The sequence below is a fragment of the Panthera tigris genome, chromosome B3, assembly GCF_018350195.1.
Source record: "Panthera tigris isolate Pti1 chromosome B3, P.tigris_Pti1_mat1.1, whole genome shotgun sequence".
NCBI classification, from domain to species: domain Eukaryota; kingdom Metazoa; phylum Chordata; class Mammalia; order Carnivora; family Felidae; genus Panthera; species Panthera tigris.
The window spans coordinates 31,031,212-31,051,099 of NC_056665.1; the positions used below are offsets into that span (position 1 = coordinate 31,031,212).

General features: G+C 42.2%; 1 protein-coding gene across 1 annotated transcript in view; it reads left to right on the forward strand.

The window, feature by feature from the left end:
• Positions 1 to 18,822, forward strand: part of SIN3A (SIN3 transcription regulator family member A) — a 70,282-nt gene extending 51,460 nt beyond the window's left edge. Inside the window, exons 18-21 of the mRNA XM_042988353.1 lie at positions 5,351 to 5,443; positions 6,337 to 6,431; positions 13,087 to 13,294; positions 17,234 to 18,822. Of these exons, the coding sequence (XP_042844287.1) occupies positions 5,351 to 5,443; positions 6,337 to 6,431; positions 13,087 to 13,294; positions 17,234 to 17,464 (627 nt within the window). The 3' untranslated portion in view covers positions 17,465 to 18,822. The remainder of the gene's footprint in view (positions 1 to 5,350; positions 5,444 to 6,336; positions 6,432 to 13,086; positions 13,295 to 17,233) is intronic.
• The last annotated feature ends 1,066 nt before the right edge of the window (positions 18,823 to 19,888 follow it).

The following is a 19,888-nucleotide window of genomic DNA, read 5'->3' on the forward strand; positions in this document are numbered from 1 at the left end:
CAGCCATTTATTGTTTTGAAGTTTATGTATTTAGTTCGAGAGAGAGGAAGCCCATGTGAGTGGGGGAGGGGCAGAGAGAGAGAGAGAGAATGAGAATCCAAAGCAGGCTCCACACTGGCAGCACAGAGCCCTACATGGGGCTTGAACTCATGAAGCATCAGATTGTGACCTGAGCCGAAACCAAGAGTCAGACACAACCCACTGAGCCACCCGGGCGCCCCATGGATATATTCCATGTACTTTTAGGATCTGACCCCAAATCTTCCACCTAGTTGTCTGCTTCTACTTTCAGCTATTTCTTTAGTTTCTAATCTGTCACCTGTACTGTTTGCAGTACAGAAGAAATTTCCTAAGCTTTTCAGGATTGGTTTGTTTGTTTTCCAACGTTTTAAATCTATAAATGTTTAGTAGGAGTTTAGTGTGTGTTGTTTCCTGGTGAACAGAATTGCCATCCCCACCCACAGTGAATTAACAATGGATTAAATTGTGTGGTGAAGGCCTACGAAGGAATAGGTAGAGTCACCCTACGGGATAAGAACAGTTGTCAGAGTGGCAGAGGGAACAGTGGGAACGAAGGCTTCGTAACCAGAAAAATTATGCCATGACCGTGATCCTTTAAAATGTTCACACGGAAAATAAAATTGGATAGTATTAACATTAAGCTAAGCACAAGCAGCCCTTCAGATCTCCTGCCCACCTCTGACCCCCAGCCTCCTCTCCATTTTGTTTCTGTGTGCATTGTACACTGCTTTTATTTATTTATTTGTTTGTTTGTTTGTTTGTTTATTTATTTAAGTTTATTTTGAGAGAGAGAGAGAGAGAGAGAGCACGCACTTGGACGTGTGAGCAGAGGAGGGACAAAGAGGAAGAGAGAGAATCCCAGGCAGGCTCCACACTGAGCATGGAGCCTGACTCGGGGCTTGGTCTCACGACTGTGAGATCATAACGTGAGCCAAACTCAAGAGTCAGACACTTAACCGACTGAGCCATCCAGCTGCCTCTGTACACTGCTTTTCAAAAACTCAGCCATGTGTAGCTCTCTGTGTACCTGTTCAGACCGTCTTCTGTGCCTTTACATGCATATGTGTGTGTATATGTGGAAATACATATTACACCGCGTATTCTGCATCATGCTTTTTTCACTTAGTCTGGCTTAGAATTTCTCTGTTTTGGTTTATAGAAGTCCAGCTCAATTTTACAACTGCTTTGTCATACCTAAGAGTAAAAATTTATCATAGTTTTAAAAGATATTCCCTTCAGGGCGAACATTTAAACTATTTCCATTTTTTACTGTCTCAAATAGTGCTGCATCCTAGTGCTTATATCCTAGTGTGCATGTGTTAGTCTTTGTCTAAGGTAGGGACAAAGAAATGAAATTACTGGGTCAAAGGATGTGCATATTTAAAAAAATTAAAAATGTACATATATTATACGTATTTTATTTTAAGTAGGCTCTACACCCAACATGGGGCCTGAACTCACGAACCTGAGATCAAGAGTCTCATGCTCTACCAGCTGAACAAGCCAGGCACCCCTAAATGTTAAATTTTAATGGATATCACCATTTTATTCTCCACAGCAACAAGCTATATATACTAGGGTACAGTTTCATAAGAGCATTTATTTTCCCATCCTTAGTCAACTCTGGGCATTATCAAACTACTTTATTTTGGCCATTTGGATGGTTAGAAATTTATATATATATATATATTTTTTTTTTTTTTTTAATGTTATTTTTGAGAGGCAGAGAAAGAAAGAGAGACAGAGGGAGGGAGAGAACATGAGCAGAGGAGGGACAAAGAAAGAGGGAGACAGAGAATATCCAAGCAGGCTCCGTGCTGTTAGCACCGAGCCTGACAAGGGGCTCAAGTTCACAAACCGTGAGATCACGACCTGAGCCAAAATCAGGAGTCAGATGCTTAACCAACTGAGCCACCCAGGAGCCCCAGAAAATTATTTTAATTCATATTTTCCTGTTTTCTGCCATTGCCCATTTCTTTTTCTGTGTATTGCCTGTTCATATCCTTCACCCTGGTTTTGGAAGGGGTTTAAAGTTATTTAAGTTTTATTTATTTATTTTGAGAGGGAGAGAGAGAAAGAGGGAGAACATGAGGGAGGGGCAGAGAGAGAGAATCCCAAGCAGGCTCCACACACTCAGTGCAGAGCCCTACTCGGGGCTCGAACTCATGAACCATGAGATCATGATCTGAGCCAAAATCAAGAGTTGGCCATTTAACTGACTGAGCCAAACATGGCAGCCCTCCCCTCTTTTTATGTACTTTTAAAAATAGGGTTTTCTCTGTTGTAGTTTTTCTGAAATGGATTGGTATTCCCCTATATCCTTCAGTGACCACCTGAGTGCCATTTCAGTGAAGTGAAATCTTTTTCAGCTCACTGAGGAGAAATTGTTTATTCTCACGGGGTATTGCCCATGTCTCTAGAATAGTACCTTGGTAGTTACCTTAGTTTTTTTTTTTCCTTTCTTTTTTTTTTTTTAATGTTACTTTTGAGAGAGAGGGGGGAGACAGAGGATCTGAAGCAGGCTCCGTCCTGTAATCACAGAGCCCAATGAGGGGCTCGAATCCACAAACCATGAGATGAGATGATAACCTGAGCCGAAGTCATATGCCTAACCGACTGAGCCACCCAGGTGCCCCAGTAGTTACCTTAGTTTTAATGTAAATAATAGCTCTTTTATTTTTTTTTTTTAATATTTTTTTAATGTTTATTTTTGAGAGAGAGAGATCCACGGAGAGGGAGAGGGGAGGGAGACACAGAATCTGAAACAGGCTCCAGGCTTCGAGCTGTCAGCACAGAGCCTGATGCCAGGCTCAAACCCACAAACCATGAGATTGTGACCTGAGCCGGTTAGATGCTTAACCAGCTGAGCCACCCAGGTGCCCCATAAATATAGCTCTTTATATTCCTGTTTCCTTTACTAAATTGGGCTCCTCCAAGCTAGAAACTGTGTTCTCTTCTATAGGTGCCTGAGGATACACATTAAGTGACCACATGTTGAGTGACTGAAGTATAGAATATTGGTGAAGGAGGTGTGTAGAACGAGGGTCCAAATGAGGATCCTCAGCCATACTAAGTAAAAGGTGTGAAGTTTCTTGTGGTTGGTAAGCGGTAAAGCATTTTTAGGGACTAAATGTCCCACTGGATTTGAGCTTTCAGGCAGATCAGTATGGTAGCCCTGAGAAAGGAGGAGTGGAGAAACCAGAGGTATGTTTACAACTGTAGGTAGTTACCGTTTGGGTTATGGATGTGGGCAGTCAGATAATGAAGCTAGTCAAGAACTGGGGAGTGGTTGCAGAGTGCAGAGAGCCACGGTAAACACCTGGTAAAGGGCCTAAGAAGACAGGTGGCAGGTGGAGGACCCTGTTGAGGTGAAATGAAGTTCAGTTTCAAGTAGAGAGGAGATGGTCTTAGTATTGTTTCAAAGGGTGAGTTCGTTAAGAAGTAGAACAAATCTTGATACTCTAGGTCATCCTAGATTGGGGTGTTGGTGGGGAGCAAACTCCTAGGGACAGTGTTTTTGAAATGTTTTAGAGATAACTGTGGTTTTATATTTATGTTGCATGTATTATGTTCCTGTCATGTTCTAAATTTTACTAGTGGATAGGAATTTTTAATTTTTTTATTTTTTTAATGTTTATTTATTCTTGAGAGAGAGAGAGAGAGCATGAGCAGGGGAGGGGCAGAGAGAGAGGGACAGAGTCTGAAGCAGGCTCCAGGCTCTGAGCTGTTAGCACAGAGCCCTACGTGGGGTTCGAACTCACGACCCATGAGGCCATGACCTGAGCCGAAGTCAGGGGCTTAACTGACTGAGCCACGCAGGTGCCCCTGATAGGGATTTTTTTTTTTTTTTTAATCTATTTTGAGAGAGAGAGTGCTCACCTGTGCTCTCTCTTCTCTCTCTCTTGCGTGCGCACACACGCTCGCTCTCTCTCAAAATAGACTTTAAAAAAGAAAAAAAAAAGTCAGACACTTAACCAACTGAGCCCCCTGGGTGCTCCACAGATAGGAGTTTTTAAAGGTGCTTTGGAAGAGCACTGGGAATCAGAACTGGCTTCTGGTCCTGTTTGTTTACTGGCTGTGTGGCCTTGAGAAGTCAGAACTCTGAACTTTAGGTTTTTCCCTGTGTAAAATGAAGAAGGTTGAAATAAATGATTCTCAAGCTTCCTTATATGCTCTGCTCTTCTCCTTGTGATTTGGACAGTGAGCTTGTCTGCAGCAAGCCTTTAGGGTAAGAGCATTGAGAGTCTTGGGATTCTGACGGGGAGATCCCGTGTGCCACCACCATTTCATAGTTCTTTTGTGCAAAATATGACTTTTTTTTTGCCCCTATCAGTGTATTGCTTTTAAATATGAATTTTTAAGGGGCACCTGGGTGACTCTGTCAGTTAAGCGTCCATGACTTTGGCTCAGATCATGATCTCATGGTTTGTGAGTTTGAGTCCTGCAGCAGGCTCTATGCTGACAGTGTGGAGCCTGCTTCAGATTCTGTCTCTCTCTCTCTGCCTTTCCCAGATTCATGCTCATGTGTTCTCTCTCTCAGAAATAAAGTTCGCAGAACTCAGAATATTAAGAGCCTCAAATATGATTGATACCATTACAGCAGATCACTTATTAATATGTTGATGTTTTGTGTTCCTTACACCACAGAGTTTGTGATGCTTTGGATGGTCTTTTAATTTTTTTCTTAGATTTTATTTTTAAGTAATCTCTACACCCAATGTGGGGCTCAAACTCACAATCCCAAGATCAAGGGTCACATGCTCCACTGACTGAGCCAGCCAGGCACCTCCTTGGGGAGTCTTTATTGCTGTAAAAATGTGATCGCTGCTCTCTGTTGGGTTTGATGTTTTCCACTTCACTTTCTGTTAGAAGTTTCCCTCCCTCCCTTCCTTCCTTTCTGTTTCATTTTTCTTTTCTTCTCTTTCTTTAATGCTAGAGGGTCATTAACATCTTTGTATTGTGTTCCAGAAATGGGATTATCAGGTGAAATGGCATTGATGTTTTACGGATCTGGCTTTATGCTATATTTCTTTCTAACGAACAAAATAATTTTAAAGCATTCTTGACATTGACTATTGTTCTAGCCAATATAAGAGGTATGAAACGTGGAATGATACTTTTTGCTCTAACCTTTCATTTTGCTGGTAGCAAGATTGAACTTTGCCTTTTTTATCATCTGCCTCCTAAGCTTTGGAGTGTCTGCCTCATCTCTTCAATCAGAGCAAAGTTTTATAAGTTTATTGCCTCCCTACCTCCCAACCCTTGAGCAGCTAGATTATTACAGCTTTGGAGATGGTCTTTTGTTTACACCCTGGTTTCTTATTTGCAGCTTATGTTTATTCAGAGCCAAGGCCAGGTTCAGCTGACCATTGAGCTCCTGGACACAGAAGAAGAGAACTCGGATGACCCTGTAGAAGCAGAGGTATGGACAAGTATATTACAGAAACCGTGTGCTTAGAGGGCCGTCACGTCCTGAGGCTCTGCCTAGGGATGATCTTCTAGAAGGCCAAGACAGCCTCAGACCTGTTAAGGGTCAGAACCTGATGCCTGAAGTATAGGCCAGTTCAGCAGAAGAGAAGGGGGCTGCCTGGTGGTAGATACTTAGGGTTGATGGCAGTCTCATCTAGCTCTCAGTAAATCCGTCTCTCAGGAAATGTCCTGTTTGGCAGCTTTCCTGTTTTTCTTTTAAAGTATAAGAAACAACAAATGAGGTGCCATCTGCCTGGTATCATCCTGACTCTGTGTCATGTTTACTTTTTATTGGGCTAGGTGAAGCCAGGAGCTCTCAAGCCTGCAGAGTGGGTAGAGTGAGTTGGTTATCCTAGCTGGGCCTGGCAGGTAATGTTAATGAGAGATGCAAGCCATGCGATGATGTTGAGATAGGGAAGGGAGATTGTTGTTCTGTGGGAGTATTGGTTCCTGGGTGCCAAATCTTTGGGAAAAAAAAAATTTGAGATGCCAGAAGGCCAGATTGTAATGTGAAAGATCCCGATTTTCAAACATTTGCCACTGTATATTTTGTTCTTTAACAAAACCCTCTGTGGTGAAATAAAACTTGTCAGTGAGCCAGTTTCTACCCATTTATGACTTCTGGTAACTTTTAAGTATCTCAGACAAACTTTGGGTTTGTTATGTACCAGAATTTTGAAGCTGTGTGTCAATACGTACCAGCATGTCACTATGGCAAGATTTTTTTGATCTTAAAACTTAAGGATTTCTGACATGTTAGTCGTAGAATTTGCTAGAATACCTGAGGAGGGTGGAGTCCAGTTTTTGTGCTCTCTCTCCACCCCCATTTTGTGTTTATAATCCTAGCGTTGGTCAGACTATGTGGAGCGATACATGAACTCTGATACTACCTCTCCTGAGCTGCGTGAGCATCTGGCACGGAAACCAGTATTTCTCCCGAGGTGAGTGAACGAAGTCACAGGTTGGCAATATGTACTGGTACACGGCTGAGGAACGGAGAGTGAAATGGCTTTCAGATCCTTGGTTTTCACTCACTTCATTGCTCTGTCTGCTGGACAGCGGGGACACTGAGGACACTAATTCAAGGTTTCTATGGCTGTTACACCATGAGCTTACCTGGAGCATGTGCCAAAGAAGCATCAGAGAAGTGAGAGTTTTAGAGATGTAGCAGTAATTTGCCTATGTCGGATAGGACTGTGTGTCGGAGTCTCCAAGTTTTGATGATTCACTAGAAAGACTCAAGGACTCCACGTGTAGTCATATTCCCAGTGATGATTTATTATGGCAAAAGCATGCAGAGCTAAATCAGCAAGGGGGAAAGGCGTCTGTGACAAAATTCAAGGAAGCCAGGCGCAAGCTTCCAAGAGTCCTCTTCCATTGTAGCCACACGGGACGCTCTTAATTCCTCCAGCAGCAAATTATGACGATATGTTTGAAACGCTGTCTACCAGCGGAGGCTCATTAGGAGACTCAGTGCCAAGGTTTTTTATTGGGTGCTAGTCATATAGGCCAGACTCCCAGAAAGAAAGCAGGTTTTCAGCATAAACGAAACAGCTGGGGTACAGTGAACCACTTTTATTGTTTAGGGAATAGCGGAAGCTCTCCCCAGATTCAAGATTCCAGAACCCAAGCAAGGGACAACCTTGAAAGTGGGGCTTTCAAAAGATAGCAGTCTTACCAAAAATAGTAAAATACCTAGGAATAAATATAACTAAATAGGTGAAAGAGCTGTATTCTGAAAACTATAAAACTGATGAAAGAAATTGAAGAAGACACAAAGAAATGGAAAGATATTCCATGCTCACAGATTGGAAGGACAAATATTGTTAAAGTGTCTATACTGCAGCAGTCTACAGATTTAATGCAACCTCTGTCAAACTACTACCAGCATTTTTCACAGAACTAGAACAAAAAAAAATCCTTGAATTTGTACAGAATCACAAAAGACCCAAGTAGCCAAAGCAGTTTTGAAAAAGAAAAGCAAAGCTAGAGGCCTCATAATTCCAGACTTCAAGTTCTATTACAAAGCTATAGGCATCAAAATAGTATGGTACTGGCACAAAAATAGACAAATAGATCAGTGGGACAGAATAGAAAACCCAGTAATAAATCCATGATTATATGGTCAATTAATCTTCGACAAAGAAAGAATGCACAATGGGAAAAAGTCTCTTCAACAAGTGGTGTTGAAAATTGGACAGCAACATGACAAAGAATGAAACTGGACCACTTTCGTACACTATATACAAAAGCAAATTTGAAATGGATTTCAGACCTAACCCTGAGACCTGAAACCATAAAAATCCTATAAGAGAACACAGGCAGTAAATTCTCTGGCATGGACCATAGCAACATTTTTCTAGATATGTCTCATGAGGCAAGGGAAATAAAAAGAAAAACTATTGGGACTATACCAAAATAAAAAGCTTCTGCACAGTGAAGGAAATAACCCACAAAACTCAAAGGCAACCTACAGAATGGGAGAAGATATTTGCAAAGGACCTATCTGATAAAGGATTAGTATTGAGAGTATATTAGGAACTTGCATAACTCAGCACCTAAAAAACAAATAATTCAGGGGTGCCTGAGTGACTCAGTTGGTTAAGCATCCAACTCTTCATATGGACTCAGATCATGATCTCACAGTTTGTGAGATCGAGGCCCCTGTCGGTCTCTGCACTGATAGCGTGGAGCCTGCTTGGGATTCTCTCTCTGCTTCTCTTCTGCTTGCACGCCGCGCTCTCTCTCTCTCTCTCTCTCTCTCTCTCACTCACTCACTCACTCACTCAAAATAAATAAACTTAAAATAAACCTACAAATAATCCAGTTAAAAATGAGCAGAAGACATGAATAGACATTTCTCCAGAGAAGACATACAGAAGGCCAACAGACACATGAAAAGATGCTCAACATCACTGATCATCAGGGAAATGCACATTAAAATTACAATGATATATCACCTCACATCTGTCAGAATGGCTAAAACCAACCCCACAAGAAACAACAGGTATTGGCGAGGATGTGGAGAAAAAAGAACTTTCATGCAGTGTTGGTAGGAATGCAAACTGGTGCAGCCACTATGGAAAACAGTATGAAGGTACCTCTAAAAGTTAAAAATAGAACTACCTTACAATCCAGTAATTGTGCTACTAGGTATTTACCCAAAGAATGCAAAAACAATCAAAGGAGTACATGCAGCCCTATGTTTATTGCAGCATTATTTACAAGAGCCAAGATCTGGAAGCAGCCCAATTGCCCATTGATAAATGAGTGGATAAAGAAAAGATGTGGTATAAATGTACAACAGATTATTATTTAGCCACAAGAAAGAGTGAAATCCTGCCATTTTCAATGACATGGATGGAGCTAGAAAGTATTATGCTAAGTGAAGGACGTCATTCAGAGAAAGACAGATACCATAGGATTTCACTCATGTGGAATTTAAGGAAATTTAAGGACCAAAGGAAAAAAAAAGACAAACCAAGAAATAAACTCTCAAATATAGAGAACAAACTGATGGTTCTGTGAGTGGGGAGGGGTGGGTGGATTGGGTGAAACAGGTGATAGGGATTAAGGAGTACACTTGTCATGATGCGCACAGTGTTATATGGAATTGTTGAGTCACTGTTAGTGATGCGCTGTTAGTGATTAGTTCACTGATAGTGAACTATTAGTTGCAGTACACCTGCAGCTAATACAACCCTGTATGTTACCTATACCAGAATTAAGGTTGGAAAAATAGTAAGAAAGTAGAGCTCTCTTCTGATGATGATAGGAAAAAACTCAAAGATAGAAGTCTTAGGCCTGCTGCATTCACTCCAGAATTTTTAAAAATCTCCCTATTTATGGGCAAAGCATATTGTTGGTCTTCTTTCTGAGGATGAAAGTGGAGTTTCAGAAGTAGAAAAGAGGTTTTGCTGTAGTAGAGTGACTCTCTTCCTTCCCAAGAGCTTGGAATTGAAATCTCACATCTTACATTTCCAGAAATGTATTATCCTAATACAGACAATCCCCGACTTACGATAGTTTGTCTTAAATGATAGGACTTTACAATGATGTGAAAGCGATACACACTCAAGAGAAACCATACTTCAAATTTTGAATTTGGGTCTTTTCCCAGGCTAGTGATCTGTGGTACGACCCTCTCAAGATGCTGGGCAGGGGCTGCAGCTCCCAGTCAGCCTCATGATGACTGGGAGGAGGGTCAAGAATTGATACAACCTTTCTGTACCCATACAATCACTTTGTTTTCATTTTCTTTCTTTCTTTTTAATGTTTGTTCATTTTTGAAAGAGAGACCGTGAGTGGGGGAGGGGCAGAGAGAGAGGGAGACAGAGGATGTGAAGGAGACTCTGTGCTGACAGCAGAGAGCCCAGTGCGGGGCTCAGACTCAAGAATCGTGAGATCGTGACCTGAGCCGAAGTCGGACACTCAACCAACTGAGCCACCCAGAGGCCCCCGTTTTCATTTTCTTTACAGTAGTCAATAAATTACATGAGTTATGTAACACTTCATTATAAAATAGGCTTTGTGTTAGATGATCTTGCCCAAATGTAGGCTAAAGTAAGTGTTCTGAGCACTTTAAAGTGGGCTAGGCCAAATTATGGTGTTTAGTAGGTTTAGGCTTATAAAATGCATTTTTGACATACAGTATTTTCAACTACTTATCAGGATGTAGCCCCTAAGTCCAGGAAGATGTGTGTTGTTAGACTTAGTCCTAAATAAAACATGGAAAGGGGTGTGAGCAGAAGGGCCCCGCCAGGCTCTTCCATTCCTTGATTCATTCAGCAGACTTCGAGCAGCTGTTCTGTGCCAGGCCACTCTTCAACAAAACAGACTTAGTCTCCATGTTTATGAAATAGTACAATAAACATATCATGTATTTCTCACAGGTCAGCCAAATTTTTTAAATATTTGTAACCTGTATTGTAGAGGGTATGTGGAAGGAAAGCACTTTCATATACTGTGGGCGGGGTGGGGGGTGGAATATGAATTGATAGAATCATTCTGGGGTCAGGGCAGATAAATTGTATGGGACCTTTACCCTATAACTTTGGTCTCTAATAATTTGCCTTACAGCTATTCTAGCTAAGGTTTTCAGTGAGACCTATATTCTTAGAAAGGGAATATCCCAAAAATCTTTTGTTTATGTGGATTATATTTAGTAATATTTATGTTCAAAATTAGAACAGAAATATTTAAAATGTTATTTGAAAAATATTAAATCCATTATATATTATCATAAATAATATTTTAATGATGGGGCACCTGGGTGGCTCAGTCGGTTGAATGTCCAACTTAGGCTCAGGTCATGACACAGTTTGTGGGTTTAAGCCCAGTGTCGGGCTCTGTGCTGACAGCTCAGAACCTGGAGCCTGCTTCAGATTCTGTGTGTTCTCTCTCTCTCTCTCTCTCTCTCTCTCTCTCTCTCTGCCCCTCCCCAGCTCGTGCACGAGCTGAAATAATTCGTTCTCTCTCAGAAATAAATAATTTTTAAAAATTAAAAAAATATATTTTAATGAAAAGCGATTTTAAAACAAAAATTAGTACAAATAGTGGCATTGCTTTCCATTTTTCCAAATCTGTTTCATGTCAGATTTAATAAAAAAACAGCTGGTTTCTCATCTCTGCTTTTATATTCAATCTGTTGCACTATGTTGTTAGGTTGAAATATGTGAAGAAAATGTGGCCTTACTCAGATATGTAGCTGGAAAAAAGTATTTTCATAGGCTTTCAGGTAATTGTGGATATTCTTTGACATGACATCAAAACTCTTCCAAGTGGTAGTTTCTTAAAGGTTAGTTGCAGTATCAGTGAAAATATCAATGAGTTTTTCATACAGTTAGGTCAGAATCTGTGGGTTTACCTTGTACTTTGAATGAATCTTTTTTTCATGCATGATTTTTTGTAAGTTCATGCGGTTGGTTATTTGGAAAATATTAATTCACTAAGTTATGCAGACCTACCAGATGTTGACACATGTTCATTTTACCATCTCCTCCTCCCCCCATAAAAACCTCATGTTTATTAATATCACCCTTGACCTCATCAAACACATTTGTAAGTAGTAGGAAGCTGTCAGCTTGTGGTGGCCAATGCTAGTTTACCAAATTTTAAAGTTTTACTTGAAAGGTTAAACCTTCTCATTGGCAGCAAACATTTTCAGTTGTTTTCTTGGAAGTGCCAGACCTCATTGTACATTTTTTGAGAAAATAGCTACCAGGTACTCCAGGCTGGCTAGCCCATTGTTCTTTCAGGTAAAAATAGTGATCCATTTGCGACTCAAGCAGTGCTCAAGTGCTTTTCTGTAAGAATCCCATTGTGTTTTGGCACACTAGGGTGCGTTATGTGTAGTTCCCATTTTATTGCACAGCGTATGAAAAAGATGGGAATCTTTCAACTGCCAGAGCATGGCCAGTGAGAACACAAAGATTCCTAAAGACAGTTTGGTGCTACCAGCATTTTTATTCACCATTATGTTTTGCACTGCCAGTGCAAATGTTAACACAGGAAAAAAAAAGTTTCGTTTTTTTGAGAGAGGGAGAGGGATAGAGAGAATCTTAAGCAGGCTCCATGCCAAGGGTGGAGCCCAAAGCGGGGCTCCATCTCACACCTGTGAGATCACAACCCGAGCTGAAATCAAAAGTTGGACACTTAAATGACTGAGCCACCCACGTGCCCTAGGAAAAAAAAGGTTTTTTTTATACATGTTTCCGTGTTAGTACATTTTAGTATTATTATGAAAATAGTTTTGATCTCCTAGACCTCCTAAAAAGTGTCTTGGAACCCGCAGAGGTCCTTGGACCAAAGAACTGCCATCCTGCAGAAATACATGTATACAAAGATACTCACTGAAGCAGTGTTTTTCATAGCATAGTATTGGAAACAATAGAATTGTCTAGCTGATAGTCTTTCTGCTTACTGGCGGAGAGGATTCAGCACTAAATACCTGCCAAGACATCCACTGATATGAATTGTCTTCTTAACTATGCGTGTAGAATAGCAGGAATTAAGTACTCTCTTTGGGGGAATTGAAAAAATAGGCATTCAAATAATTTTCTTTGGTCTGTGGTTCAGGTGAGGAGCCCTAATTGATTTTTGTTAAGGAATGGTTAAGGCATGTTCTCTGCAGCAGTTCAAGAAAATGTGACAAATCTTTTTGTGATGAATTGACAATATCTTCACATTAAGTGAAAAGTTGAGAATAATATTTATAGTATGATCATGTTTTGTCTTAAAAAACAAATCCCAAAACAGAACTATAGCCAGTGATTACATATGTTACTGATTCAGAGAGACCTAGAAGTTTTTAAATCAAAAACTGCTATCCATGGCTATCTCTGCCAAGGCACGTGGGATTTGGAAAATCAGGGGTAGGAGATGGTTACAGATTCCTAGTTTTTATTCTATGTATCTCTGCGTTTGAACTTTTTTTTTTTTTTTTTTTTTTTTACAATGAAACCATTGGGCATTATATGTAAAATCCTGGTAAGTGCTATGAAGACATATATATGATAAGGAAAACCCCTCTGAGGGGACTTCTGGGAATCTGCGTCTGGATGAGCTCTCATCCGGCATGGCTTCTCTGCATTGTAGGAATCTGAGGCGGATCCGGAAATGTCAGCGTGGTCGAGAACAGCAGGAAAAGGAAGGGAAGGAAGGAAACAGCAAGAAGACCATGGAGAATGTGGATAGCCTGGATAAACTGGAGTGTAGATTCAAGTTGAATTCCTACAAGATGGTGTATGTGATCAAGTCAGAGGACTACATGTATCGGAGAACTGCCTTGCTCCGGGCTCATCAGGTAAGAACGAGTAACTGAATTTCTCCACACCCCTCCTTCCCAGCCAGGCCCAGACCTACCCCAGAGGCTTCTGATTGCTTCTCTCCCTTTATGAAAACCACCTCGCAGATTTGAGAATTGTTGAGTAAGCAGGTGTATTAGTCTATTAAAGATGTCAGGGGGCACCTGGGTAGCTCAGTCAGTTAAGTGTCTAACTCTTGGTAATTGGCTCAAGTCATGTTCTCACAGTTCCTGAGGTCTAGCTCCACTTTGGACTCTATGCTGACAGCACAGACCCTGCTTGTGATTCTCTCTTTCCTTCTCTCTCTGCCCCACCCCCCCACCCCCACTTGCTGACTTGCTTGCTCTCTTAAAAGTAAATACATAAATTTTTTTAAAAAAGTGTCCAAAGAACCACAGACTGCGCCTTAAACAACAGAAATTTTTTGTCCTACAGTTCTGGAGGCTAGAAGTCAAAAATTGAAGCGTTTGGCAGAGTTGCTCTGAACCAGGGCTGTGAAGGAGAATCTGCTCCCTGCCTCCTCTCTTAGCCCCTGGTGTTTTGCTGGCAGTCTTTGGCCTTCCTGGCTTTCAGGTCTCTGCCTTCATCTTCACATGGTGTTTTTCCTATGTGCCTGTGTCCAATTTACCCTATTTATTTATTTACTTATTTACTTATTTAAATTTTTATGTTTAGAGTGCAAGCTGGGGAGAGGGGCAGAGAGAGAGAGAGAGAGAGAGAGAGAGAGAGAGAGAGAGAGAGAATCCCAAGTAGGCTCCATGCTGAGCGTGGACGTCGGGCTTGATCCCGCAACTCTGGGATTGTGACTTGAGCAGAAATCAAGAGTCAGACACTCAACTGACTGAGCCACCCTGGTGCCTCCAATTTACCCTTAAAAAAAAAATTTTTTTTTTTTGTTAACGTTCATTCATTTTTGAGAGATACAGCATGAGTGGGGAAGGGGCAGAGAGAGAGAGGGAGACACAGAATCTGAAGCAGGCTCCTGGCTCTGAGCTGTCAGCACAGAGCCCGACGCGGGGCTCGAACCCACGAACCCAATTTAAAGGGTGCCAGTCATACTGGACTATGGGTTCACCCTGCTATAGTGTGACCTATCCTAACTAATTACATCTGCAACAACCTTATTTCTCAGTAAGGTCACATTCTCAGGTACTGGGGTGAAGACTTTAACACAGTGACTTGCAGGGAACACAGTTCACCCCATAACAGCAGGTGGCACCTCAGTGAAATGAAGCTACTCCCAGCATTTATATTTCAAGTGGTATTGCTTGTTTGAATTCTGTCCGTTTTCACATGCTGTCTCAATTGTGAAGCTTCCTGATGCAGTTACATACCGGGTATTGTGCTAGGCCCTGGGACACAACCAAGGAGTAGAGCATATATGCACTATGAGAGAAAGAAACTGGGTGAAGTGATCATGGGTAACTGGCACACAGGCCCTGTTTTTGTTGGGGGAGACCTCTGTAAAGAGGAAACGCTTGAGGCCTGAACAATGACAAGGATATAGCCTGGGGAAGAGTCAGAGGTTGGTACTTTCCAGGCAAAGGAAACAGGCAAATGCAACGCTGGAAGGGAGGAAAGGACTCGGCATGTTTGAGAAACCAGAAGCATCAGTGTGCCTTGAGCCATAGGGAGAGTGGCATGTTTGAGGTCGAAGGGTGGGGGAAGACATCATTGCTAGTCTCATAGACCATGGTTGGGATTTTGTTTGTGGTACATTGGGACATTGTTGACAAAGATGGCTTGAACTGCTGTGAGGACAGTGGGGTGACTTGAGGCATGACGCCGGAAAGGCAGAGACTGCTTGAAAGACTGCTCTTGTCCAAATGAGATGTGATGGTACCTGGGCTATCAGGGTGGCAGTGGAATTGTAAGAAGTAGATCAGTTTGGAGATGTAATTGTCAGGATGTGGTCATGATCGGATGTGAGAAGGTAAGAGAAAAGAGAACATCAAGGATGATGCCTGGTGGTTTTTGTTTTTTTGGTTTTTGTTCTTGCTTGAGTAAATCAGAAGTTTAGGGATACAATCTGTTAATACGGAGGTGGGTTAGGGGGCATATAAGGCACTGTGTTTTGAACTTTTTTTTTTTTTTTTAATGTTTATTTATTTATTTTGAAAGAGAGAGCAGGGGAGGGGCAGAGAGAGAGAGGGAGAGAGAGAATCCCAAGCAGGGTCCGTGCTGTCAACCCCAATGTGGGGCTCAGTCTCACTAACTGCCAAGACCATGACTTGAGCTGAAACCAAGAGTCTGATGCTTAACCAACTGAGCCACCCAAGCGCCCCTGAACTGGTTATGTTTGAAAGGACTACAGGGGCGCCTGGGTGGCTCAGTCGGTTAAGCATCCAACTTCAGCTCAGGTCGTGATGTCATGGTTCGTGGGTTTGCCCCCGTGTCAGGCCCTGTGCTGACAGCTCAGAGCCTAGAGCCTGCTTCGGATTCTGTGTCTCCCTCTCTCTCTCTCTGCCCCTCCCCTGCTTGTGCCCTGTCACTCTCTGTCTCTCAAAGATAAATGTTAAAACAAAATTTTTTTTTGAAAGGACTACAGTTCAAGCAGGAGAATGTTGGATGGGTGTTTTAATGGACTTCTCTCATGATGCTGTGTGTTGTATGTTTGATGCCAGATTATTTGGGGGGCTAAGTAACACCTAATTCATCTTTGTATCCCCTACTCTGCCTTGCACATAGGCCCCAATAAATATTTACTAGATGGGTAGGTGAAAGCATAAACCTCCCCTGAAGATCTGCTGTGTCCTCATGCTCTGCTGGGCAGGGTGGGGTAATACTGGGAAGAGAAAGTGGGTTTTAAGCCCTTTGCCTTTGCACTGTTTTACTTAGAAGTGGATGGTCACACTGCCAGGGTGACCTAACAGCTGCAACTCATAGGGTCTCATTCAGGGTATGCTAGAAGCACCTGTGATGCTAGTTTCAAAATGGGGGGCGGGGGGCACCTGCGTGGCTCAGTCAGTTAAGCATCTTTGTTTCTTTTTGAGAGAGAGAGCCCAAGTGGGGGAGGGACAGAGAGAGAGGGACACACAGAATCTGAAGCAGGCTTCAGGCTCTGAACTATCCCAGAGCCCGATGCAGGGCTCAAACTTGTGAACCATAACACCCTAACCAAAGCCAAATTTGGACGCTTAACTGACTGGGCCACTCAGGTGCCCCTCCTTTTTAAAAGTTTGAGAGAGAGACAGTGCAAGTGGGGGGAGGGACAGAGAGGGGAGAGAGAGAGAGAGAGAGAGAGAGAGAGAGAGAGAGAGAGAGAGAGAGAGAGAAGGAGAGAGAATGAGAGAGAGAGAATGAGAATGAATGCCAAGCAGGCTTTGCAACTGTCAGCACAGAGCCCAATGTGGAGCTCAAACCCACGAAACTGCAAGATCATGACCTAAGCTGAAACCAAGAGTCAGACGCTTAACCAACTGAGCCATCCAGGTGCCCCAGGCGTCTAACTCTTGATCGCGAGATCGAACCCTGTGTCAGGCTCTGCACTGACAGCACAGACCTTGTTTGGGATTCTCGCTTTCCCTCTCTACCCCTCCCCTGTTTACGTGCCCTCTCAGTTTTGTTTTTTTTTTAATGCAGATTGATGGAAACAAGGAAATCTGTGTTTTTATCAGGTTCCCTAGTTGATCCTGATGAATGCTAAAATCGAGAAGTGCTGAGCTAGTTCTGCTCAGACCCCATGTTGGCATTTCTTTAGGGGCTTTATGGATTCCAACTCTTTATATACTCCATGTTCTTAATCTCTTTCAATTTTCTTCTTTAAACAGGGACTTCTCACTAACCAGAGGTATCAAGGCTTGACCCCACACCTTTTCCTCTGCTACTTTAGAAAAAAATTAGGCTTTGTATTTGAAGAGGTGTTTTGTTTTGTTTTGTTTTGTTTTGTTTTGTTTTGTTTGTCTTAGTTCATGGTTTTTTTTCGTTCTGTTTTGCAGTCCCATGAGCGTGTAAGCAAGCGGCTACATCAGAGGTTCCAGGCCTGGGTAGATAAATGGACCAAGGAGCATGTGCCCCGTGAAATGGCAGCAGAGACCAGCAAGTGGCTCATGGGTGAGGGGCTGGAGGGCCTGGTGCCCTGTACCACCACCTGTGACACAGAGACCCTGCACTTTGTGAGCATTAACAAGTACCGTGTCAAATATGGCACAGTGTTCAAAGCCCCATAACTGCAAAGCCAGAGCAGATAACTTGAGGGGGGTGTGTGTGGGGAGCACTTGCACTCACACACACTGAAGAAACAAGGAAGATGCCTTTCAAGCCTCACTGGGCCTCTCTGGGACATGGCCACCTGATCAGTGTGTGGCTGGTGCAACCTGGCACCAAGTGGGCTACATATAAGGAACGTGGATACCTTACAAAGCCGGAGCTGGAACTTTTCCCAAGGGGTTTGGGGTATTACCCTGCTCTGGAGGGGAAGGAAATCCATGCAAGCACAGAGACATGCAGCTTGCTTGCACACACCAGCAGAGCTAAGACTGGAGTCTCCTGGGGCCTGACCTTCGACGAAGGAGCCAGATGCTGTTCACATCTTGACTGGATGGGCATGCACTGACAGACTGGGGAAGGACTCACCGCTCAGATGGATTGTAACTCTGATGGTCACTGCTCCTCTCCCCTCCCCCCAAAAGGAAAAAAAAAAACTGGATTTGATTTTTTTTTTTTTTTTTTTTTCCCCCTGGTCACTCGAGCACATCTAGATCACCTGTTAGATTTTATCTGGGACCTGCAGTTTGGCTTTGGGATTGATCATCTTGTGGGTTTTTCCTGACGAATCCCTCGCTGCCCACCCTTTACTCTCTCCTCTGGTTCTCAACCTCAGCAAGTTCAAATCCGTCGTCCTTTTTAGCTCCCGTGGAACTGTTTTGTACCTGCTTCTTTACTAGTCTACCCTAGTGCCATCCACCAGCTTTACTCTCTGACACACACACACACACACGCACACACACACACACACACACACACACACAATTTTAACTTGGTTTTTCTTTTTTTTTTTGTAAATAATGTACATACTGTCGATTTTTTATTAAAAGAAATATGCTTTGATGTGCTAGCATAACTGCTCTAGCTTCTTGTGTACCATAGTTCTATGTGGCTTCAGATTTAGTACCTATGAACAGATGTACAAGACATTTATTACACTTTTTACCAAAGGGAGTTACCGTTGTAGTACTTTTGTGTAAAACTTGTCTTCCCTCTTGCCCCAACTTTTTTTTTTCTTTCTTTTTTCTTTTTCTTTCTTTTTTTCTTTCTTGGGTTTTTTGTTTTTTGTTTTTTTTTGTAAATAAATAAAGCTTGGTTCTTACTTAAGGAATGAACTCTCAACCCAAGTCCCTTGTCCTCACCAGAGAACTATTGTGGAGTAGGGATTTGGGCTTCAGTTCCTTATCTTCAGCACAAACAAGAATTTGCTTTAAATAGCGATTCATTGCACTTGTCCCAAATCAAAATATTCCAAAATTTTCAAATAGAATACTTAATTCTTTTAGTACATGTTTTTCCCCTTATTTCAACTGTTTGGAAATATTTTGTATTTTGGCAAGTTGTCCAGCTATTTGCATTTCTCTGTGTGTGTGTGTGTGTGTGTGTGTGTGTGTGTGCACACACACACACACACAAAATCCTTAATTGGAAATGGGGGTGAACAACTTAAACACAAAACCAGTATTTAAAAGAAATATGTACAAGGTGTATGGCCTAAATAGGGTTGGGAGAGAAAAAATTTGCTACATTATTAGCAACTGCAAATGGACTTTTATATATTATATATATATATATATAATTGCATAAATTTAGACTAGCAAACCAGATAAACTGATTAGGATTTTTCTGTCTTCAGCCTGGAGTTTATGAACAAAGACATACTGAACCCCTCCCAGTAGTCTGGTAGATTTTTCTCCATCAACCATTGCCCTAGTCTTAGTTATAAAGTAACCAACATGTTTTGTGTGGACTTGTTTGCTTAATTAAAACCACCACCACCACAAACTACAAATTTTTTGGCTTCTGAACTTTAAAAACACATGGTATAGATTTCTCTGCTTTTAGACTTTTTTGTTGCAGAGGTAACAGGAGACTCTGAACCCAGAAGTGTAGGGGGTGGTCAAAGAGCCTTGTGGCGGCAGACTCTAGGATGAAGCTGGGCCAGTGCCAGACCTGGAGGCACATACATTATTGACTGAGGGGAAGGCTCTTCCAGCTTTTTCCAGCAATAGCCTATTACCTGTCACCCTCTGCTCACTCAAGAAAGATTGTGTTAACCTGGAATTGTGGAGGAAATTGATGGGGTCTGACCAGGGGTAGCCCCAGCTGTTGCTGTCCCTGCACTGCTTACAGGTCAGGATAGGGTTTCAGGGTCAGTTCAGGAGAAAACCCAACCCACCAGTGCAACCAAAAAAGGAGGGAGCCTCACCTACACCCAGGGTTTTCACAAGCCCCATCTTTATCCCTCCTGCCTTCTGAAAATTGAGCTCCAAGCTCTAAACCCAGCCTGTATTGTAGCAGTGAGTTATCTTTATTTTAAATCACGTTTGGTACTCTGCACTTAGTCACTTTTCCCTGTGACCTACACTTGAAATGTGAACTTGATC